This window comes from Rhynchophorus ferrugineus, unplaced genomic scaffold (genome assembly GCF_030347505.1).
Source record: "Rhynchophorus ferrugineus isolate W39M unplaced genomic scaffold, kcgeb_rfMv2 rfM9, whole genome shotgun sequence".
NCBI classification, from domain to species: Eukaryota; Metazoa; Arthropoda; class Insecta; order Coleoptera; family Curculionidae; genus Rhynchophorus; species Rhynchophorus ferrugineus.
Genome location: NW_027472588.1, coordinates 26,125,653 through 26,151,937, shown reverse-complemented (window position 1 = coordinate 26,151,937; position 26,285 = coordinate 26,125,653). Strand labels below are relative to the sequence as shown.

Below are 26,285 nucleotides of genomic sequence, written 5' to 3'. Positions count from 1 at the left end.
CTAGTAATTAATAAATATCTAATGAATATAGTATAAGATTTTTCTTAAAAATTAGCCGTTTTACTTCAAAAGCAACATTAAAATCACTCCCATGTTCTCATAATATCCAGAATGTACATCTAACATCTCCCCTGTGTTCGGTATCTCCCCTTACCTCTTATGAAACAAGATTACATTAAGATTTTGTCTGGTTAGCTTGCAGATACCTAGGGATGCGTTGTTTCAATAAATATGCTCCTTAATATCGAGTACCTCTTAAATTGTGCCTATTGAGCGACTTATGTGGCATGTACGTCAAAAACAGTTGTTAGAAACTCATTTTTTTCAAGACTCGTATCATTATGATTTTTCCACCATTATCTCCCACACATTCCCCATCAACCTTTATACATAACATAAAACCCCAATTGGCCGTTATTTATTAGTGTTATTATTGCGTTACTAACGGCTATTTAAAATAAATTCAAAGTTTGATAATTAATAATTATGTAATGAATAAAGTATATGTTGATTGTTTAAAATAACCGGCGTTGCTTCAAAACAACGTTGAAATCCTTGCTCTGGTTATAAAGTATAATAGGCTGTATATATAGTCTCTCCCCTGATATCTTATGAAACAACTTAAATTAAGCTAACTTGCAGATATTTACAAATGAATTGTTTTAATAGAAAAGTTATATGTTACAAATTGATTGAAGTTCTAATTTTATATCATGCTATTTTTCGTAATAAACGAGTACCTCTTAACTTGTGCCCACTTAATGCCATATATGTTTAAAACAATTGGTAGTAAATTCACTTCTTTTAAGATTCCTATCGTTATGATTTCTGCTTTTAAGTTGATTTCTTGTTTACAAGAAAGATGGTGTGTAGAACTTCAATATAGAACTTCACTTTACCTTCATTTTGCATCAATAATGTTAGTTTGAAAGTTAAGGGTCTGATAATAAATATATATTGAATAAAGTATATGCTTTTTCCTAAAAATTGGCAGTTTTCCTTCAAAAGAAACATTAAAATCTCCCCTGTTTATATAATATCCTACATTGTACATCTAGTATCTCCGCTGATCTCTTAAGAAAAAAGATTACATTAAGATATTGTCTGGTTACCTTGCAAATACCTAGGGATGCATTGTTTCAATAAATTTTCCAAAATTGCATTAAACTATTGAAATGTATTTCATGCTTCTTAATAAGCGAGTACTTCTTAACTTGTGCCTATGGAGTGATTTATGTGGGATGGACGTCAAAAACAGTTGGTAGTATTTATTTTCTTCGAGACTCATATCATTATGATTTCTGCTTTTAATTTGATATCCTATTTTCAAGGGAGATGGTGTCACGCACAATAAAGCAACCCATTCTACCCCGTTTCTCTCTCTTATTTCCCACACATTCCCCATCAACCACCCTTATAATATAAAACCCCAATTTACCTTCATTTAACAGTCGTGAGACGTTCGACCTGGATAGAAAGTGCTGGAAGACCCGAACGCGGCTCTTGAGCAAGGATAGGACTTCCATCACGTTCTCCACAAATGTCGTGTTCGATTGATTCTTGGCGGCCTCTTCGTTATCGGGGGCGACCGTCGGAGGAGGCGGTGGCGGAGACGGGGCCGGCGACGGGCTGACATTCGACTGTTTTGGCTCGGGCTCGGTCCGGATCGTCTGGGACCGGCTGGCAGGAGCGCGTTCGGCGGCCAGATAACCGTCGACGATTAGCAGGACCCTGTAATTTCGAGTAAATAAATCGTCAGTCGTGAGGTGATGAGACGTCTTTTTAAGTTGAGAGAGGCGATGTCGGAGGTAAATTGGATCTGGATTGGATCGAGGAACTGGGACAAGTTCGGGACAATCTCATTCAATTTACCCCGAATGTGTTCGACGGTTTTATACCTTTTTTTTTCGTAGTGTGCGGAACGTTTTGTGTCGTCATGTAAAAAAATTTTAATCATCGTTGAGAAAGTTTGATGGCCATTTCTATTTGTTGAGTTTATATATATTTTGTTAGATTACATAGATTCCGTGTAACTTTATGGGGATGCTCAATAGGTTTTCGGAGCTTCACTACCATTTTTATCTAATATTTCTTAAATTTTTATATTTATAATATAATTTTGATATTTTCAAAGCTTAATTCTTTAAATAATAATTATATATAACCTTAAGAGAATGTTTCAATATTTTAATTATTTTCGGAGATGTAGCCATTTTATTAATGCAGTATGTGAAAACGAAACATCGGTGAGCTTAATTATGCAATATTACGATTTCACACATACCAGGTCAATTGAAAAGTCCCCGGCCTACCATAGTAAAACAGATATATTTGGGAAAAATTAGTATTTTTATTCAACATAATTCCCTTCTAGGGTTATATACTAATTATAGCGACCCTCCAGCGAGCATTCTTCTGAGATCTGAGGCAGGAAATAGTCGCTGGGGGATAGATCTAGAGAATACGGTAGACGAAGAAGTAATTAGAAGCCCAATTCATGGATTTTTGCCATTGTTTTCACTGACTTGTGACACGGTGCATTGTCTTGGTGAAACAACACTTTCTTTTTCTTCAAATGCGGCCGTTTATGGGCGATTGCGTCCTTCAAATGGTCCAATAAGGCTATGTAATAGTCGCTGTTGATGGTCCTTCCTTTTTCAAGGTAGTCAATGAAAATTATTCCATGCGCATCCCAAAATACAGACGCCATAAACTTGCCAGAAGACTGTTGCGTTTTCCCACGCTTTGGAGCGGGTTCATAGTGTGCACTCGGATGACCGTCTATTGGATTTCGGATTGAAATGACGGAGCCATGTGTCATCCACTGTCACATATCGAAGCACAAAACTTTACGCTTTAAACTATTACGCTTGATCATCTTCAAACACTACTCCTAATCATCAACTCGTCGCTGTTTTTGGTTAAAAGTGAGCTCGAGCGGTACTCACTTTACACAGTGCTTTCTCATACCCAAATGAAAATGATATAATGTACACGTTTAGTTGATATATTTAGAGTGTCTGTTATTTAATTCAATTTCTATTTACGGTTATTCAAAATCATTTTGTGGATTTTTTAAATATTTTCGTCAGTAACAATCTCTTTTGAGCGTCCACTGCGTTCACCGTCTTCGGTGCTCATTTCACCAGGTCTAAACTTAGCATACCAATCGTTGTAGGTTGATTTTATTGGGGCAGTGTCCGAGAATTTGGTATCTAGCCAAGTTTTTGCTTCAACTGTATTTTTTCCCTTCAAAAAGCAATATTTTTACACACGAAATTCCTTTTTATCTATTTTTTTAAACAACAAAAGTTGCTTCACTACGTTCATTTGCTGTACGAATTACTTTTCTTAGTTAGTCAGTCAAAAGTGGCTGAAAGCGGTCGTTTTATGTATGCCCTAAACTTAAAAATATGTGAGGCGTAATTTCAAAAATTCAAAAGTGATGATTTGTGATGTGCAAGACAAAGAATGTAGACTGAAAAGGTTTGCAGATGGGAGATTGCATGAGAACTAAGTGTGGCCTAAAAACGATTAGCGACCGATTATGAGCAATGAGGAAGGTCCAAAAGATGGGGGTTCATATCAACTGAATGAGGGACAAAAGGAAAATTGAAAAATCATCTGTGAAATGCTGTTTCAAAGTTATGATCGGAAGTCATTTCTGCATCGAATAATGGCGGGTTATGAAAAATGGATTTAATTTAAAAAGTTAGACATAAATAATCATGTTTATGAAGTGGCTAAGCTAGCCGACGGACTCCAAAGGCAACTCGTTTTGGTCGCAAAAGATTGCTGTGTGTTTGGTGGTCCCAGAGTGGCGTGGCACTTTCTGTGTGATTTGAAGTCTATGATTAAAGAAGTCTATGAGGAATTGACTCACTTTTCATTAATCGAATGTTCTAATTGTTAATAGAATTTGGGAAAGCAACACGCAAAAGTTGCTTTAAGCATCGAATGTGAAAGGCTTCAAGATATCAGATTGTTACTGCGTCCAAACATTGGAACTATACAGAAAAACTGGGTAAAATAAGCGTTTAGAATTACCGAATTTTAGTCTTCATTGTAATACTTTCATGTTACATTTTATTCTTTCTTCGATATTACTATTTCCAGTTAGATGAATTCCTGCGCTTGGCCTAACTGGATCCATCAGGTTTTGGTTTTTTCTCGATCCATTTTCCGCTCATATAACTCTACAATGCGAAGTATATCGTGAAAAATGATCGAAGCCTCAGCATCAGTATCAGCGAATTTAGCGCTATCATCAGTGGACTATGAAGTCTGGGGTATGCAAAGTCTTGCATTGACTACTATCTTGAAAAGCAGTGAAAAAAATCTGAAGTTTTGAAAATAATTTTTAGGCTATTATATATAATTCATAAAATTAGCAGTAATTCGAATATTATTTCAGCTATTCACTTGCGCGGTTTCTATTTTAACACCTTCATAACTGTAATTCGATCTGCACGCCGCTTGGTTTTCTTAGCTTTTTTCTTTACATGCTTTTTAAAATCTCATTGGTATGATTTTTGTAAACAGATTTAAAATAATTGACAGGAGACTTATTCGACTATAGTTTTGATAATACTTAAAAGGATATAGTAACTTCTTTTCTCAACACTAGAAGAATTGTGACTCTTTTTCGTGCTGATGGCACTCGTTCTTATCACTAAACTTGCTTAAATTGGTTTTTCTTGTCCATAATTCGTATATATTTATTTATGGTTCGGTATTTTTCAAAATTGATGTTTGCTCGTTTGTATACTTCTACCATTTTTAAACATTTGTGAGATATCCAGGGCCGTCGCCGAGAAATAAGCATTGGTTTAAATTGTTTAACACCCTTCTCATATTCTACTACAAAATTTTGTATTTACACAAAAATAATTGGTGGAAATATTATGTTTTGATATATCATGTGGATAAATAATTAAAATACCTACAGTACATAAACTTAAAATCAAAGCGAATTTACATGTGTCAAGTAGCTAAGTGTAATAGTAAATAATCAACTAGGTATAATTTACTGTATCTTTGCTTAGTGTGTGTTTACATTATAATTAGGTACTTATTCACGTACTCGCTTAAATTATTTATTGCATTTACAAACAACTATTTGCTCTGTACGTTGGTTTAGATGGTTGAAATGTACATATAAAATTTCTCTAAATCGGACTGTTTAATATTCTGCTTATTTATTTATTTTGCTGGAAACATTATAGGTATATTATATATTATTATATATGATTACCGAAATAGTGATAATTTAATATCTACCTACTACAAATTAAAAAGAAAATATAATATAACTCTACTGACGTGTAGAAGATCGCTTCAGTAAGTGATCTGCTGTATAACTTATGATCTAAAACTTATTCTCGATACTATTCTAACTTATTCTAAAGTCTATCCTAACTTATTATAAAGACTTATTCTAGAGATTATTAAATTTCATTCTATGTGTCTATTAATCAGTATGGTAGATTGCGTTTGACCCTACGCACTACACTGTCATCGCGCACATTTAACCGTTTGGCGAGTGTATTTATGGGTTCTAAGGGGATTCGCTGTTTGTTGGACGCGTAATGTGGGGCACCGACGATGACTCGCAACACTTTTTTCTGCAACCTCTGAAGGATATCTATGTTAAATTTGCTAGTAGTACCCCACAGTTCAATACCATAAGTTCAAATAAACCTAAGTATTGACTTATGCAGCAAAGCCTTGTTATCTAATGATATTTAGATCAGCTAATACATTTGGTTTAATTCAGGTCAATGTTTTTTCCATGTCGTACGTCGATCAAAATTCATTCCCAGATATTTAACCTTGTCTGCTTGCGTAAGTTCATGGTTATTCAATTTTACTGAGGGACAGGTTCTTCTACAATGGGTCAATGTCACATAGGTAGATTTTGTCTTATTTGCTTTTATACGCCACGTTTTCAACCACACTTCGACTTTGTTAAGGTGAAATTGGAGGTTTCTTTTAGCTGATATTGGATCATCGTGTGATGATACAACCGCTGTGTCGTCAGCATATATTGCAACAGTAGTGTTTCGTGAGGTCGCTAGTTCAGCTCTATATAATAGATGTAACAATGGAGCAAGAAAACTGCCCTGCGGAGCACTGGAATATATTGGATGTAGGTCATTGTATTCGCCACCCTGTTTTCCAATTAAATGTCTGTCTGTGAGGTATGATTTCAGTAATTGAACGTGCATATGGGCGACAAAAGCTTCTTCAATTTAAAATACATTCTAGTGTGCCACACCTTGTCGAAGGCTTGAGATATATCGAGAAATGCAGCGTAGGAATATTTTTTATTGTTTTTATTAATCTTATTGACTAATCTATATATTTGTTCTGTTGTTCCGTGTTTATTACAGAAGCCAAATTGATGGTCCGAAATAATATTTCTCTCTTAATGTATATTTTTTGTTTAGTATAGTAACAAACTTATAAAAAGATAAGAGGAAATGTCTTCTGATTTTTTCCCAGGTTTAAGAATCATAATGATTTCAACCACTTTTCAAGTTCTTTTAACGAATAGAAAAGTTATTGAATAATCTAGTATATAGATATCATACTACTTCATTTAGATATCATGACAAATTGGTAAAAATACATCATCACTAATGTTGGATGTATGGTAAAAATTATCTTTAATATATGTGACAGTATATAATTTTCCAAACCATGGGGCCGGTGGAAAACAGGAACTCGAAATGGCAAACGGGAATTGATATGTTAAGGCAAAATATATAAACAGTTCCTCATCATTATATTTATGAATCAGACAGTCTAAGTAAGTAGACACATTTAAGTGAGTAAACGTGATTGTTTTATAAAAATAAAGCACATTTTAATAAACATATTATTTATTATTTAACATGAAAGTTTTATATATATATATATATATATATATATATATATATATATATATATATATATATATATATATATATATATATATATATTAAAGTCTCCTTTTACCAACTATGGGTTTATCTGGTTAAGCCTACCGACTGGCGAGTGACCAACTTTAGAAATCATCCCAGAAGACATCCGGTCTTACCCAGCCTGGTTACTGGCGTGACTGGGATCATTTTCCTAGACGGATTTGACAATCTTGCCTAGAACATTCACAAATATTAAACAATCACAAACATAAATTTAACACCATGCCCCAGCAGGATTCGAACCTGCGGCTATCGCAAGAGTAGGAGGACCGTCCCATCGCCTTTACCACTGTGCCACCAATCTGGCACACGGCAAATAATAATTTTACGGTAAATTTTGAAAGGTAATAGGGACATATGGTGGCGAGTATATTAGTGAAACAGCATGGGTTGCTTTCAAAGGAGCTGTTGGGTGAAGAATGTTGCCAAAACTCAGCAAACAAAAGTTTCTTCACTCGTTGGATATCGATCAACAGCCTTGGGAATTATTAATAAAGTAGGGCTTTGAAGGTATCCCGTTTTAATTAAATTCTTTTCAAGGATTTGAAGCCATAAATGAAAGGTTTTCTGGCACTGTTTGGTTGCTAAATAGAAAAAGTTAATTTATTATGACAGGTGGAAAAAATACCCGGTAAGGATTTCACATCAATATCGAAGCCAAATATTCATGGCGCGAGGATCTTGTTGTGTATAAGGAAGGATAACCTAGTTGTAGTATGCTACTAGAGTTACTAAAATTTGGCGAAACGATTGCAAGAATATGCTATCGAACTGAATTCTGGCGTTTGTGCATAATATAAATGGTCATTATTCTAAGTATAACTGTAATTTTGTTACATGGTAATATCTATTCACATGTAGCTCCTGAGCTTAAATCTTATTTTGAAAGGCTAAAATGGGACATCCTACCTACTCCCGCTGTGTTCTTTAGATATTGCTCCTTCCAGTTATTATTCTGTTACAGTGTCCACGATTTAGATGAGCTTCAGTTCTTTTCGTAGAATATAATAAAATATAGCCAGTCTAATATATTGCTGGGCCGCCAACAAAGAAAACGAACTTTATGAATGCTGCAGAATTCGTCTGTTACCCAGAAGATGAGCCAAGGTTGAGGATACTGGTGGATAGTACTTAGCTTTATAAATATATAATACTTTTCTTTAAAATTTGGAAAATTATGACGATTTTCAATTTGTAGTCCTAATAATATTTCAAAAAGTGCAAAATCCAATGATTTAATTAAGAAGTTAAAAGAAAACAGTAAAATTTCCTTGTGGGTATGTACTCAAAAACAATAAGCATTAAATAAACTAATTGTAAAATTTATCGTTCTTTTATCAACAAGCTATCCATTGGTAAACATCGATAGCGGTTTTAATAGAATTGGACAAATACTATCTAGAGTTTTCGAATAGCAAAATCGCTTCTCAAAACAGTTTCATTTCATTTATCTACTTGAAATTTAATATAGCTAATGCGTTTCATACCTACATTCAATTTCAACATATCCAATATTGAAATTACAACTTTAAACATCGAAAACAGTACCAACATTTATTTGAGGTTTATCGATTTCATTCATCCTTATCAGTGATAATTTGATATCAAAAATCTTATTTACCTATGAATAGGCTAAACAGGATATATCCTATTTTAATATTTACCTTTATTAATTGGTTTAATAATGTCTTTATAATGCTAGTACGTACTTACAGTAAAATCTTAACCGTTTTTTTACTGACGCTGCTTTTTTCGTTGATGAATAATATTATAATTTCATAATTTAACTGTATGTCATTAGCTTTTGAGGATTTATTTTTGTACAGTGAAAAGCAGTTGCTAGAGTGCCCCAACGAAGATTGCATATCAGGTTTTTAGGCTTTGAAGTTAAGTCAAATTAAGTATGAGCTTCTTAAGCAATACGTTGCTATTGGTAACGAAGGATTTCGAATATAATTATATTTAATTTCGCTAAAATTGTCAATCGGTCGCAACTTTTCTGACCTCGGACAATGTTAGTCTACTATATTTCAGGTAGCTTTGTATGATCATCCATTTTTTTGGAGTTGATATTTGCGTCTTTCATATAGAAAGTTGATTTTGCTATAAAAGCCTGTGAGGAATTTGTTCATCCTTCATTCGATTGGCACGTACAAAGCAGAACGAGAAGGACAGGTAAAATTTGCCTTAAATATAGAATTTGAAAGGCTTAAAGTTTTCATACATAAGACTGTAACAGTGTCTAAATCTGTAATGTATTATTTATCTTCCACGCACACAACCTTAAACAAGCAAAGCTTCCTCAGCTTGGTGGATTTATTTTGGATACTACTTTCTTTTCCATTATTACTGATCGTAAGTATGTGAACTCCTGAATATACTCTTAACTGTAACAACAGACGAATGGTCAGTGGTCCATACTTTGGTATATTTTTTAGTAATTTTCAGCAATGAATACTATATCGTGAGGAATGCTCGAAGACTCAACTACCTCAGTGAATTTAACGCTATCATCAGTGATCATCAGATTGGTTCAGCGGCACTAAAATAGGTCAGATATACTTTAGTGACAGGCTCAATATTTTTTTCAGATATCTACTTTTCTATTGTATCAATATCTCTATCGCGTTGTTGTTCAACCTTCTGAAATTTATTTGATTTTTTAATTTAAAATACTTTCAGATGGTTTTGATTCTACAAGTAACTTCAGTTGCGATGGATTATATACGCCCTTTTGCCTGTTAGAATGGAAGTTGACATAATCTAGTACTGCTGAATAAATGCGTTCTGGGCTTTGCCATATTAGCTATAGAAACGGGTTGCTTGATATGTTTCGCATGTTTTGGTACCAAAAAGTTTTATACGAATTATGATCTTTGCTTATCCACTTACTGAAAAAGCTAATATTAGCTAATATAAAACCCTTGAACAAGTCCATCAAGAATGATTATCAAAGCGTGTCGATATTGGTATGCAGTTAAGCATTGACCCACAATAGTGCTATATTATTTACGGAAAGATGGATGCAAAAGTAAACTTAATGCACGAAATCCTCTTGAGCTGAGCGCTTAAAACATTACCGGAAAACAAACCGGCTAAGGCTGAAACTAGCCATCTTTCAAAACGCAAACGTAAAAGAACGTAAAAGAAATGCTTGGTAGATTACTATTGTTGCACAGATGATTCATTCTTACCTCCACTGTGGATAACTATATATTATGAACATGTCAAAAATTGGAAAAAATTCAAAGTTTGGGCGCAAAGTTTTAATTCATCCACCGTATAATCGAGATATAGCAAGCACCTTTTCACTCTGATATGGATTTCTGTTCCTATAGCTGCAGAACTCGAAAACTGTAAAAGTCACTTTATGAAGTTTTTCAACTAGAGACTATAAAAGTTCTTCATAGATGACTCTTTTTGGCAGATGATTGTTTTACTCGAAATTGTTCGGTAATGGAAAATAGTACATTTATTTAATGGAATCCAAAAATCATTAATCATCCAAATCAGCAGGACTGGGATGATTATTCCGCATCAGATTTTCCACTGTTACCTATAAAGACATTTACAGTGTATATAATTTAGTGTAGACTAATTCTTTACAATTTACAATTACAATCACAAACATAAAGTACATCCATGCCCCAACAGGATTCGAACCCACGACTATCGAAACGGTAGGAGGACCGTCTTGTCGCCTTGACAACTATGCCAAACAAGCCGGTTTTTAGCAAGTTTACTTCCTATGGCTCTTTATATACTTTATGTGTCTCCTAATCTAGTAACTATCAATATTTATAAATTATTGATAATATTAATAAATAAACATTACTTGTCAAATTACCGGATACCTGTATAATATATGAAAATAAAGTCCGAAATTGTCATCAAAAGTCCTTTTTGCCATTTGGCATCAAATCCAGCTACTTTATAGCTGAATGACAACAACGACATGTACCTTGCATTAGTTTCTCTTTTCAGGTACAGTGTGGTTTTATCACGTTGAGATTGCGTATTGTGCCGCACGTTGACCTGAATGCAAATGCTCTATTGTTGGAGACATGATGTAACCATACGTAATAATAATGTATTGATATTTCAACTTTTTGTGACATTTATTTTAATATACAAACTATATTTTGATAGCATGATTACTGGTTTCTTAATTTATTAGATTTGTTTTGTGTTTAAGTATTAATTATAATATTTTTGATATTTTAAAGACTTCCTTTTACCATACTGGCTTTATCTGGATTAGATTTAATGTGGATTCCGAATCTCGATCCTCAGTGCTAAGCCTACCGGCTGACCTTGTTAAACTTTACTTTTGTGTAATAGACCAGAATCAGACCAGCGGATTTCTTTGATAATTCCTTGGTTTATAAGTAAAATTTTGTAAACTAATCCAATATGTTTATTACATAATAGACTGATCATTTATAAGCAAATCTTGAAGCTTTTATGGTATCTATCTCTAAAGATATCACGACAATGTGTTTTCACAAAAGTGATTTTGTGATAATTTGTTTAGCAGCATAAAATGTATTATACGTTCTCAACAGACGACGAAATGAGGATATAAGTCTTCTACATTTGTATCAGTAGTATACTATTACGTTATCTGTGATATTATATCATGTTGTGTGAGAGGAAGGGACTTAGATACATTCCTACATGACCCAAGAAATCCATCATATATTTCTTGGGTATGAATGAAACATTTTTCTCTCAAGTCAGACCAAGAAAGAAATATTAGATAAAAGTACGAACGTCACTAAATGAATGCGAGAGTGAACAGGCACCAAGTGGCCCAGTAATTATAAGCTATATCAATACTTTTTCTCGAAATAGTAAAGTCGAATTAGTGTACACAATTGTTACTTTTAAACTGCAATACCAATTGTGACATATAATCAACAAAAAATTATATAACTCTGACACTTATATTCACTACTTTTCCATAAATGTGTAGTTTATATTTAATCAGCTATGAGGATATAGTTCATTTTGATTCTTCTAATTTTATTAAGGTTTTTTAACATTTTAAATTTTTTGAGCCATCAGAAATGCTATAACTAAAACTTTCGATTACTGGTATAAGTCGTAAATATTTTGATAGTAATGTCAGAACAATAACCCACTGTATTATTCAATTTCTAAACTATTTGTTTGTTGAATTTTTTTATGAGAGAATCTATGGGCCCAGTTCTTATCCCTGTACGTGAATCAGTTGCTAAGACTGGGGATGTTGGAGTTCTTAAGCTTCGCTTGCTGTTGACCGCTTATTCTTCCCTTACCCCATCGACAATGTCAGCTTGCACAACATACAAATGTTGTGCAAATCTCTTATGATATTTTATGCTATGGTGAGTTAGTTCCGGCTTCACAGTTCTCATGTTGAGATTTACTTACACGTATCTCTTGAGGAATATTGACCGTGTCCCTTAAAGCATTAATGTACCTTGCTCTGCCCCATAGTTGAATGCCGTAACTTTGTATACTATCATTTTGTTCTCATTAAAGGACATGTTCTGTCATGTAAAAGTTCTTCTCAGTATATAATTAACACGAGTGGCCTTGGTTTGGTTTGACTATATTCTCAACTACTCAAATCATTTCCCTATTTTATTTAGATAGCAGTGGAGTTGGAAAGAATCAGTTTTCGGACAGAATGCACTGATAGAACGGTAATGTCGTCACAGTAGGTCGCAGTCATTGTGTCATGATTAACAGATCAATTGAAAAGTCTCTAGCCTTACACATAGGTGGCGCTACTAGAATTAAATCCATATATTTTTCAATTTGCCCTAACCCTCAAAAGATATAAAGTGTATATAAATTTAACAGCCGTCGAATCATTGGTTTGTGAATTATAGCATTTTGAGTGAAGCAACTTTTGTTAATGGGAAAAATGTATAAAAAGGGATTTCGCGTGTTGATAAAATATTGCATTTTGAAAGGAAAAAATACAGTTTAAGAAAAAACTTGGCTTGACGCCGAGTTTCCGGACACTGCCCAAAGAAAATCAACCATCAAAGATTGGTATGCTAAGTTTAGACGTGATGAAATGAGTACAGAAAACGGTGAACGCAGTGGATGTTCAAAAGATGTTGTTACCGACGAAAACATTTACAAAATGATTTTGAAGGGTGATAAATTGAAACTAAATGAAATAGCAGACAATCTAAAGATATCAACTGAACGTGTACATCATATCATTCACGAATATTTGTATATGAGAAAGCTCTGTGGAAAGTGAGTGCCGCGCGAGCTCGCTTTTGACCAAAAGCAACGACGAGTTGATGATTCGGAGCAGTGTTTGAAGATGATCAAGCGTAATAAATCCATGTTTTTGCATCGACATGTGACAATCGATGAAACATGGCTCCATCATTTCACTCCGAAGTCCAATCGACAGTCATCGGAGTGCACTGTACACTATAAACCCGATCCAAAGCGTGGGAAAAAGCAACAGTCGGTTGGCAAGATTATGCCGTCTGTATTTTGGGATGCGCATGGAATAATTTTCATTGACTATCTTGAAAAAGGAAGGACTATTACAATCATTTCATTGAACCGCTTGAAGGATGAAGACGCCGAAAAATGGCCGCATTTGAAGAAAAAGAAAGTTCTGCTTCACAAAGACAATGCACCATGTCAAAAATCCATGAATTGGGCTTCAAATTGCTTACTTATCCACCGATTCTCCAGGTCTGGCCCCCAGCGACTAATTCCTATTCTCAGATCTTAAAAGAATGTTCCCTGGGAAGAAATTTTCGTCGAATGAAGAAGTGATTGTCGAAACTGAACCCTGTTTTGAAGCAAATGACAAATCTCTATAATCAGAGTATCACCCTAGAAAGGAATTATGTTGAATAAAAACAACTAAATCTCCAAAAGAATGTGTTTTATTATAGTAGGCCGGGGACTTTTCAATTGACCTATTAGATGGAAGTAAGCGGAATATAAATCTGGTACAACACTAGTCCCAGTACCCTGCCCTGTAGGACACCTGAATCTTTAATAGAAAGCAGAAATAACCTAATACGTCTTGTTTTAAATCACTGGCATTTATAAAACAATTTCATAGAATACTTTTTTTTATCATAAAAGCAGATATTTATTAAACTATTAAGATAAGAAAATTTAATTGTTATTTATCATCATCACCTAAACCAATGCGGTTAGTGCCCGATCTGGCCTGGGACAATGTTGTTCTCCACTTTCGTCGGTCATGATTTCTATGATCTTCATCTATGTTTATTTCAAGCCGGAAAATATCGATTTCACTACCGAAGTTGCGACACAATACAGAAGGATTGTCAAGATAAGCGTAGGAAAAAAATGGATTTTACTCTTTATTGTAATATTTCCTCACTTCGACATATGCACCATCTTAGATAAGCAAGGACTCTTGCTGCTTGACCGATCAGGCTAATTGCTTTAGCAGTAGATGACACTTTCTTCTCCTATATTACTGATCTCAAATATATGAATTGCTGCAGTTGCTCTCAATAAATTCCGTCCAGATTTACCGCAATTTAGTTGAAAAAAATTAAAGATTTGGGGGGGTCTGAGCAAAATTCAGTAACTTAGATATTAATTTTAATCTGACACGAACTGTTTATACTATGTTACATTTTTAAAATTTGAAACAGGCAAAAAGATAAGAAAAATCGATAAAAGATAAAATGCTGTGAATGTCAGTTTTCTTGCCAATTACTTTCTCATATATTCCTAAAATAGTTTAGCTTTATTGAACTGAACATTAAGTTATTTAAATGATTAAGGAATACTATTTTTTACAAAATTATTTCATATTACAGGTATATGGTGCAGGAATTTTATATTTAATTTTGAAGAAGATACGATTTCTGTAACCATGAACAAAGTACTAAACAAATTATAAGTACTTTAAAATAATGATAATATACATAACTATTTTTCATAGAGTATTGTTCAGCTGCTTCACTTAAAATCAAACTTAAAATCACCTTTCGAGGCTACATGCTTGTCGAATAGATTGTATTTTCAGAATATCCAGACGAAAACGATTATTATTAAATTATTTATAATCTTTCTCATGAATCACTGACAAATTACGTAAATTAAATCCAAACGTTATGTCATAACATCTTATATAATCACTCTAATTTAACTAATTTTAGTTTCGTTCCCCTGGTAATTTTGTTAATGCTTTTTGCTTAAAGGTGAGGATAAGTTTATTCTTTTGACTTTTTTTTAAAGTAAAATTATATGTCTAATTTTAAAGAGGCATTTTTCTGTTTAATTAATATAAATGATTTTTTTTGTATTTTTTAACGCTTAATATAAATACACGAATCCTATATTAATAATAATGAAGTTTATTGGGAAAACAATGCAATCATTTCCATCCTGCTTATTTCGTATACATTACAATTAATATTGGAATTAAATAAATACGCCGAATGTAAATGAAATAATACCAATATAGACCTATAACAATTTATTTAGGATCGTTAATTCTGGTAGTGCTTTATTATAAGCATTCCTATATTGTTATTTATATTACTAATATGGAATTACATCATAATTATAATAGATTTAATAATATATATATTGATTTGAATAACTAAGGACAGCGATTTTATATGATATATTAGAAATTGGAATTGTTCAAAATTAAAGTGAACAAATTTTTTATTTGAAATATTATTAATTGCTAGCTACTACTTCTTCAATTGTTTCGGACTTGAGAATATACATTTGATTATTTCGAAATAATAGATTGGTAAAAAAAGTAATACGTGTTTTTAGTGATTTTCAAAGTGAATATTTTTGTTGAGATGCGGGAGACAAAACAAGGTTGTAAATTAAAAACAATTTATTTTCTCTCTTCTTTGAATAAATTAATGCCCATAGAGGAGTTTAATTGGTAATAAAGAATACACACACACACATACACACACACACACACACACATATATATATATATATATATATATATATTATTATTTTAAAATATATTAATTAATACATCATGGGAAAATCATTATGATTCAAATCGCATGTACTTACTGTTAACGAAAGGTGTAAATTGGCTAATGTAGACAGGAATTCTATACTTTCAATAATACTTCAATTAATACAATAATTTCTCCAATGTTTATTCAATTAATGCTCATTCAATTCGTTCTTCTTCATTCAATTCAATAGCTTCTTCTTCAAACAGTTCAATACTTTCTCTCAGTAATACTTTATTCTTCTCATTTTCAATAAAACTCTTTTCCTCGGTGTTCATACAAATTACTGTCAGAGTGTCAGAGAAAAAGTTTCCTTACTGATGTTAACTCAATTTATAAAAGAAGATTGCCCGTGAAAGCGCTTTATTTTGGGGTATGAGAACTTTTGGCGGCATGAAGTACCGCTTTTGGGGGGATAGTCTTAGGGGTTACCAGATTGGGAGCGCCTCTGACAGGAATCTGATGAGGGAATTGTTGGAGAGAGCTGAGGTTGCATGAAATTTCTTGTATAAGGCGAAAACGAATTGTCTTATTCCTGGTGTGTCAGTTTCCCGATGAATTTGGGTATTTCTGACAAACCATTGCGCGTTCATAGTTTGCTTGAGAAGTTTATTTTGCATTACATGAAGCTTTTCCACTAGTTCTGGCCTGACAAACCGATACCACGTGTTAGATCCATATAACATGATGGGTCTGATAAGCAGCTTTTAAAGCAAAACTTTAATCATCGGAGACAATTTACTTTTTCTACAGATGAGAGGGTTAAGCACTGTGGCGACACCGTAGCCTTTGGAGATTGGTTTATTTATCTGTGATGACCGTAAGAATCTACGGCCAAAGATGAGGCCAAGATATGTGGTTTTTTGTCCCACGGGATTGAGACTTTTTCCACTCTCAGCTGGTAGGCGCGGATGTCTCTCTGATTGTGAAAAATTGTGGTCTGGGTTTTTTGGGGGTTAATTTGCAGCCTCCAGAAATTTAACTATTGGACTATGGCATTTAGTTGAATTTGAAGTTTTCTCTGAGCGGCATCTACAGAACGGGAACTGGTGAAGAAAGCTGTGTCATCCGCGTATTGGGCGGTTTCCACCGATCTTTCTTTATTGGGATATCTGACATGAAGAGGTTGAATAATGCTGGGGCTAATGGGGAACCTTGGGGGTTTTGACTTGCTTTGACTGATTTAGGATTGGAAACTGTATTACTGATCTTTACTTGAAAGGATCTATCCGACAAAAAGGAACGCAGTAAAATTATCAGGTATTCGGGTAAACCTGCTTCGATGGCTTTATGTATTAGGCCGTCATGCCAAATTTTGTCAAACGCTTTTGTTAGGTTTAAAAAGACCGCGCAGAGCTTGTGCTTTTTCTTCATGGCGAAGTGAATTTCTGCGGCCAATCTAGTAGTCTGATATGCACATAAATGTTTGGCTCTGAACCCGTGTTGTTGATGTGGTATGATATGGTTCTGCTCAGTGAACCGGTTGAGTGCAAAGAGGATCGCTCTTTCAGCAATCTTGGACATTGAACTAAGCAGGCTGATAGACATGTAGTCTGAAAGAAAATAATCTGCTGATTTTCTGAATCACCACTATCTGCTGAATCACCACTATGTGTGCATGTTTCCAAATTTTTGGGAAGTGTTGCCTAGCTGCTTGTGTGGGAGCTTTTTGAGTTAGAATACTAAAATTTCATCGTATCTAGATGCCTTTTTGGGTTTAAAATTGTTGATGATTTTTAGTAACACCTTTGGTGAAACTAGATGGTTTTGGAGATAGTTTGGAGGCGCTATTTTCCCTAGATTGTTGGCCTCCCTGATGACTTTTTTGTTTCGAGTGGCGCCACTTCCCTTTTTTGAAATGTAGGTATTCCATTTGTTTTTCGAACGATTCGGTCAGGAGTTTGGCTTTTTCACTGTCTGAAACTGCGAAGTTACCTGACCCTTCAGATTTCAGGGGGAATGTTTTTTTTGACTTTCCCCGCTGGACTTTTCGAGATTTTCCATATGCCTGCGGGCGCGTCAAGTTTTTGATTGAAGATAGTCCCACTTCTCCTCTCTCGTTGTGGATGCACAGTGTTTTATCGCTGAAGATCCTCCCTCGGGTTCTTGGTGGTGGTGGACAAGGCTGGTCCAGGAAACCCTTTTTGTACCCCGATTCGCTGAAAATATCGGGGTGGGAAACACTCTTCCAGCTAGGAACTTCTTACGCTGATAAAACATGTGCATTTCGGACTCTTAAGGAATTCCCAAGAATTCCACGATTCTGGGTCTTCTTGATATATTTATGGTTAGGCGCCATAAAGAGTCCTCTATCAGGTTTAACATCCGACACGTTTTGTCTAGCCTCGGTACTTAAACCCTCGTTATCGTAAACACTGACAAAGAACCGATGGGAATCATGCTTGTTGACGTTCAATATACTGTGAACGTTATGTTTGTTATCAGGTCATAATTCTGTTCCGTGTCATATATATTAAAAACTTCAATCAAAAGGTTTAATAAATTAGACCCTCTAAAAATAGAACCGAAATAATTCTACAATTAGCCTAACTTACATTTTACATGGCTGTCCCAACCATTCATAATAAATTTGCGTACCAACAATGTTCTTGTACATTTGAAACATTAATAATTGCTTTATTTATGATAAAATCAATATTGCATCAAATTAGAATTATTGAGATTTATGGATAAAAAAAGAGACTAAGTCACTTTCATAAGCCTCTTTTGAAGTAGATAGATTAAGATAGTTTTGCAAAAACTGGAACCAATGGTAGTTCGATGGGTTTCATCGAGATATTAGTATGTTCGTGTTAGTGTATTAAGTCTTTGTCGTTCAAAACAATTCCTCTCCTACTGATCAATTTTGACTATACTTTTTAATCGCCTACGTTTTATGATGCTTCACCGATCTTTGACCATGAATTTTCCACACATTGTTGTCGTACGTGATGCACTTCTCATAGCTTAAAATTATTCTTTTAGAAATATGGTTCTTTTTAATTTCGTCTCAGCAGCCATTCACAAATGGAAACTTTTTCACTGTTAATTCAAGTAGAAGTGTTAAAAAGAATGAAAAAACCCAAGAGAATTCTCCTAATCGACCCAAAACCGTTCCAACACAATAAAGCAACACAACAGGTAACATTTATGCTCAAGCACTAAAAGGCAAATATCAACTAAGTACAAAAGATGAAACTAAATTTGATTCAATAAAAGTGTTGAAAGAAAAAAGTGCTGAAAACCAGAAGTTAGCAATAAAGCAACTGCTACAAATAAGAGACAAATCTCAACTATTAGAATAGTTGGTTAGAAAGCGTGGAAAGTATTTCCTATAGACCAAAAAACAGACATTTGTCTAATTTCTCAAAACCATGGTGCTAAGGAAAATTAGCTAGAAATGGAACGTTACCAGTTGTTTAATACTATTTACCCAAACAATATTTCTGGGCATGACTCTGCGGTAATTATAGAGAATATTGTTAAACATTATGAAGACTTCATGTATGAAACTTTCGAGATACAAGCAACATTTGTAAAAATCCGTACGAAATCTAAGGAATATACATTTTTGTAATATACAGCCTAACTAAACATGGAGTGGAAAAAGAAAATTAACTGGAACTATTTCAGAAGTTACGAAATCACTTCAGAATTGAAGGAGATTTAATGTCAAAATATATTTTGGAGGTCGATCACCACAGTGGGTAAACGATGAATTTGAAAAAGCCAAATGTATTTGGAAATTTACTGGTAAATCTCAGCACTGGCCATCAGATGTGAATAAAACACCACACGTAATTGTCTTTTTTACGTAGTTGACGACATTTACGAGTTATCTTCAGATCACTTGCTGATTATTTTGACGTTAAGCGAGACAATAATTAATATGTCCCGTTTATCATCACTAATAAACAAATAGATAGACTGGAATGTATTCAGAAAGGATGTGGGAGAAAGTATTAATCTATACGTGCCCCTATTGCCTATACGTGAGTATAACTGAAGAGGTGGATGTGGAAGTAGATTTGTGTCTGGTTATTTTACCAAAAGCAGCATGGAAGAATGTACCAACACTAAAATACAAAACAAGAATTTTTTCAAATCTTTCAATCAAATTGTAAAATATATTGACATTAATTGTTCAGTGTTCAATTGTCCAACTAATTGTTCAATTTTTCAAAGCTTTTACTTCAAATGGAAAACATTCATTTACAAAAAGATATTTACCTTATTTATGATGTTTCGGAATAGTATGAACATTGCAAAATATTAGTTCTTAACTTAAGTATTTTTGGGTCTTTATATATATACGAATAAATTTCCTCAAAACCGGCTTGGTTGTTGCAGTGGTAAAGGCGACGGAACGGTCTACCTTCTGATGCGATAGTCGTGGACTCGAATGCTGCTGGAGCATGGTCGTAAATTTATGTTTGTGATTGGCCTAGGCAAGAATGTAAAATCCGACAAGGAAAATGATCCCAGTCTTTCCAGTATACAGGCTGATTAAGACGGATGTCTTCTGGGATGATTTCTAAGTTGGTCACTGGCCAGCCGGTAGGCTTAATGCCGAGGTCCATGGTTCGGAGTCCACGTTAAACTGTAGGTCCAGTCCGAGTAAACCCTCATTAGTAATAAGAAGACTTAAGGAATAAAAAAATCCTCAAAACACCAGGTATTATTTTCTTATTCTTTTTGCAACCTTTATATTCAAAATATTCTATCAATAGTTCCAGAGTTTTCACTTTGAACTCAGTTCCTGTTTGAATATACTTCCGGCCTAATCTTATAAGAAGAAGCCAAGGTCTTTGACAACTTAAGACGATACAATTAAGAAGTCTTAAGCATCAGATTGAATATTTCATGGATTACAGAATGTTTTAAATATCACAACAAGGCAACCCATGTTTTAAGTAGTTTTTTCGCATAGAATTGCTACCGTATATGAGAACCTTGTTCTAACCTGTATGTCTTAACATGGTCTGAGTCAGCTTAAAGAGGACAACATAAATCTAAATATAATCTAACTGGTGGTTTGGTTTATTGCTGTGCTCAATCGGTACATCTTGGTGGAAATTATTAGTACAAATCTGTGTATCGAAGTGTAACACAAGGAGATTAAAAGGCGACTTAAGGGAATATTATTCGGTTTAAGTGAATAATAAATATATAAGGTGAATTATAAACTAATCTTGGAGAACCATTTAATTTAAATAGACAGGCTGGCGATTTATCGTATAAGAGGTCAATTGAAAAGTCCCCGGCCTACCATAGCAAACACATTTTTTTGGCAAAATTAGTTTTTTTATTCAACATAATTCCCTTCAAGGGTAATACACTCATTATAGCAACCCTCCAACTTTTGATACCATTTCTGTAGTATGATTTGGCCTGTGCTTCAAAATAGGTATCAGTTTCGGCGATCACCTCTTCATTCGACGAAAATTTCTTCCCAGCGAGCATTCTTTTGAGATCTGAGAACAGGAAATAGTCGCTGGGGGTCAGACCTGGAGAATACGGTAGATGAGGAAGCAACTCGAAGCCCAATTCGTGGATTTTTGCCATCGTTTTCACTGACTTGTGACGCGGTGCATTGTCTTGGTGAAGCAGCACTTTCTTTTTTTTCAAATGCGGCCGTTTTTCGGCGGTTTCGTCCTTCAGACGGTCCAATAACGTTATGTAAAGTCGCTGTTGATGACCCCTCCTTTTTCAAGGTAGTCAATGAAAATTATTCCATGCGCATCCCAAAATACAGACGCCATAACCTTGCTAGCCGACTGTTGTGTTGTCCCACGCTTTGGAGTGGGGTCATCATGTGCAGTCCACTCGGATGATTGTTGATTGGACTTCGGAGTGAAATGATGGAGTTATGTTTCATCCACTGTCAAATATTCACGCAAAAACTCAGATTTATTTCGCTCGGTCATCTTCAAACACTGCTCCGAATCATCAACATGTCGTTGATTTTGGTTAAAAGTGAGCTCGCGAGGCAACCACTTTGCACAGAACTTCCTCATGCCCAAATATTCGTGAATGATATGATGTACATGTTCAGCTGATATCTTTAGAGTGTCTGCTATTTCATTCAATTTCAATTTACGGTAATTTAACATCATTTTGTGTATTTTTTAAATGTTTTCGTCGGGAACAACCTCTTTTGGGCGTCCACTGCGTTCACCGTCTTCGATTCTCATTTCACCACGTCTAAATTTAGCATACCAATCCTCGATGGTTGATTTTCCTAGGAAAGTGTCCGGAAACTCGACATCAAGCCAAGTTTTTGCTGCAACTGTATTTTTCCCTTCAAAAATAATATTTTATCAACACGCGAAATTTTTTTTCATTTTTTTTTCACAATAAGAAAAGTTGCTGCATACACGCATCTTTTGAGTGTTGGGGCTAAATAAAAAACATATGGATTTAATTCTAGTAGCGCCATCTATGTGTCAGGCCGGGGACTTTTCAATTAACCCGTTAAATTATATAATTATTTGCAGATAATGTTTCTATATATAATAATCAAAGCTCTCATTACAGTATATTTAGCTTAATAGTTGAATTAATGCAAATATTAAAAAATAAAACATAGTATGTAGTTGGAGAAATATTACTGCTATTTTATGTAGTGTTTCTTTTAAATTTTTTTAAAAATAAATGTATTTTATCTTACCCATGCGGCAACAATGACACACTGTCAACAATATTACGACCATTTGCCGTAATATTTCCATTGCCATCTGATTCCAATTTTATCGTTTCGCCTTTGATCGTAGATATCGTAATAGTATCGGTTATATTAGATGTTTCTGGTATGGTCTCGCCTACTACGTGATTGTAGATAAGTGACTTGATGTCATCTGGTTCAAGATCGTTCTCCGTTCCATTCTCGGCGGAGTCCAATGGGGCAAATATCGTAAATGGTTTTTCTGAAAAAAAAACAAACTGTATTATTTTCGCATAGTTTAACATGTCTATTAATATTATTTTAATACATTTTATTTTAAGTGCTTTATGTAATCATAGACCCTTTCTTATGGGCTCTATTAGTCGTTAGAAACCTTTTCTTGACAGTCGAAGAGAATGTAAAGTTTCTTTAATAATCTACAATTTATGGCTAGTTATTTTTACCAAAAGAAAAAGGATAGTAACATTATATTACAGAAATCTGAAATTAAAAATATGTTTAAATTAGAAATACGGGTGAAGAGAGTTTTATATCACTTGAATTGAGTTATTGGATGGGGATGGATACGAAGGTAATTCGGTTCATGGGTTTTTCTTGGGCAAACGGTTCTTTGGGCATTATTTATCTGCATTTTTCATGTTATGATTCAAATCTTGAACAATTAGTTTAGAGTTTTGAATTTATGGAATTTATTGAATATAGAAAATCCCTAACATATTTTATTAATTAATTAAACAAATTAAATCAGATAAGCCTTCAAATTAGTTTTTTAGTAAGAAATGTCAGCTTTTAATTCCATCTAATGCAAGTCGATAGGACTTTTACAGCATGAAATACGACTGATTAAAGCCACCTAATGGAAAAAGAATGGATTTCTTGTTACTAGACCTAATATATGAAAAAACAGACTGTAACATCTCTGGAAAGCTGGCGAAATGGTAGAGCCAAGGCGGAATATTTCAGTTCTCTAACTTTATTTAGCAGAAATTGTTCTTTCTAATTTTCTTTTGCTTCGGTCAATAGCGTTTAATTTAGCTACATAATAATTGCAGAATTTAATATTATACCTTAAATGTAATTACATTTTAAAATTACCTTTTATGAGAATGAAATCATATTTATGTATTTTTATTATTACGTTAGATATTTAATTTAATATATGTTTTTTAGTAATAGAAAAAAAATAGAATAGTGTGTTAACCAGAAAATTGCAAATTTCATTTCAATGTATTTTATTGGGTTAAAAACTACCAAGTTTATGCTTTAAATAAATAATTAAAATTAAATAAATTTATTCGGTTTTGTGAGGAATAAAGTGTTCTTGTGAAGAGTTTTACTTCACTATTTTAATATAAAGAACATGAAAACATAAAATATATGGTTTTCTATCGCACTTCAATACATCACCTTAAAATAAAACAGTATTTCAAAACAAATTAATCGTTCTTGTATTTTAAATCCTTTCCATAGCTTAACGAAAAAAATTGTTGAAGTCTGGAACATAAGAGTTCATCTTTAGTTCTAAACAAATTCAAATTCTTAAATCATTTACTTCATTTTGACGTTTAAATATGGTTGATGCTCATTTACATATTCATATCATCTTGGTTCTAAGAGGTGGTTAGACTGTTGGCGGATACTTATGTTTCCACATACATTTTCAAATTTTCATTTAAATATATTTTATTTGGTTAAGACTAAATACCAATAGTTTATGCTTTATAAAATATGTTCGGTTTTATGAGGAATAAAGAGTTCCTGTGGAGATTTAGCTTGTTAAACAGAAATAATACTTACAATATAATAATACATAGATATGTTATACAGTTATAAGTAATATGATCTTTTTGCTCCTTTAAAATAATAATTTTAGATATGAACCTAATTGGATAGGTATCTTCTTTTTATTAGAGCGTACCCAATAGTTATTAAGAATTGAATTTTTAGGAAATGCTATACAGATTAAAGTAAAGAGTAGTTTCTTTTTAGAAGCAATTTCTTGGACTAACTTGGATTTGTGTTCGACAAGCAAATATACTTGGTTTAGAAAGTGTGGATGTTTCCACAGCTTTCAGAGATGAGAATATAGTTTTGTGATTATTTCGAAACCCAAATTGATTTCAGTGTATTTCTATTCAATTACTGTATTAAGTTTTTGAATGTCCGGGTTTGGCAGTATTTGGATTACTCTAATTAAACCAGGTAATTGTTGTACAAAATGCGCTGATTGCCAAGAAGTACCATAACAGATGCGAGATGAATAATTCAAAATCTAGCAGTTCATGCCCTAATGACAAATTTAAAAAAAACATGCATAATATCAGCATGGGACTAACATGAGTGGTCGTACTAATAAAGATAATGGTGCTTTCATTGTTTTTGCGAATAGGGATAGTGTCAACCACAGATATCAAAAAGGGAGTTAGAATAAGTCAACTTTATAAGTGATAAATGTAAAAAGCGTCAACAATATCAATAGCAAAAAGAGGTTGTGTCTAATAGTACATTTAAACATCTACTGTTCCTTAAACAAAATTCTTATTGTCCTGATTCGTGGACTTGTAGAATTCTATTCACATAAACTAATACCTGGCTATATTTTGTAATTTGTAGTTTAATAAAATAAAGTTAAGCAAAACAAATATTTGATTCGGCTTTGCTAGGCATATTTTGATGTTATAAATTATACATTTTTAAGCCGACAGGTGATGATCTCGTTGGTTTGAGACCAAGAATTATTTCTAAATATTAAGAAAATAATTAATTCCCAATATTGCATTACATATAAAAACTATTAATTTTATATATAATTGTAGTAGTCGAAAATTTCCAGTTATTAGATTATATAAAAGAGATTTTTACTATTTGTTTGTTATTGGTTATTGTTTGTTTAATTTCATTGATAGTAATTTTTCGATGGGGTAGATTCATTAGGGAATTTGGAACCCTCTACATGAGAAATCCCAAAAATAATTTATGTAATTGCATTAACGGTAAAATGTCGTGTTGAAAAATGTATTTAATTATTTCAAATAATAATAATATTGTATAAATAGTAATTGCCTATAATTGAGTATAGCGTGGAATGCGTTTAACAACCTTAGAATCTGTTATATTAAAAACCGCGACACACTAAAAGTATCTTTTATCGTTGGGAAGCATTCAGAAAATAAGCTGAAACGCATTTGATGGGCCTCCGGGTAAAAGTATTAAAATTGTTTCTCGATCGTAGGATATATTAAAACCATTCCCTCCATCGATGTGTCGGTTTGGATTTTCGTGGGGCCTGCCGGATTGAGAGTAAAGAGCGGAAAATTGCGAAACGCTCGGGCCACAAGTCAAAATTAATATATCGTCGGTGGGTCCGCATTTTCGTAGATTATACCAATATTAAAAGGAAATTGGGACGTCCCTACAGCATAATAGACCAGAAAATCATCCCGATAAAAATTTATTGGATACTTATTCAAATATATTTTATTAAACAGATGGCGTTAACATTTTCTTTTCATATTATTACGCAAATAAGATGAAAACATTGCGAGGATAGCCTGAAAATTACCCATGTCTGTATAATGAGAATTAAATGGCCTTTACAAAGGCGCAAGGTGGTAGATGGAAGTAGCA

At 33.6% G+C, this 26,285-nt stretch overlaps 1 protein-coding gene across 1 annotated transcript in view; it reads right to left on the bottom strand.

Moving 5' to 3' along the window:
* The window catches only part of LOC143203160 (uncharacterized), a 164,033-nt gene that overhangs the window by 18,906 nt on the left and 118,842 nt on the right, over nucleotides 1–26,285 (bottom strand). The window contains exons 4-5 of the mRNA XM_076415296.1: nucleotides 22,644–22,899; nucleotides 1,439–1,731 (exon numbers count right to left, since the gene is read on the bottom strand). Coding sequence (XP_076271411.1) covers nucleotides 1,439–1,731; nucleotides 22,644–22,899 — 549 coding nt within the window. The remainder of the gene's footprint in view (nucleotides 1–1,438; nucleotides 1,732–22,643; nucleotides 22,900–26,285) is intronic.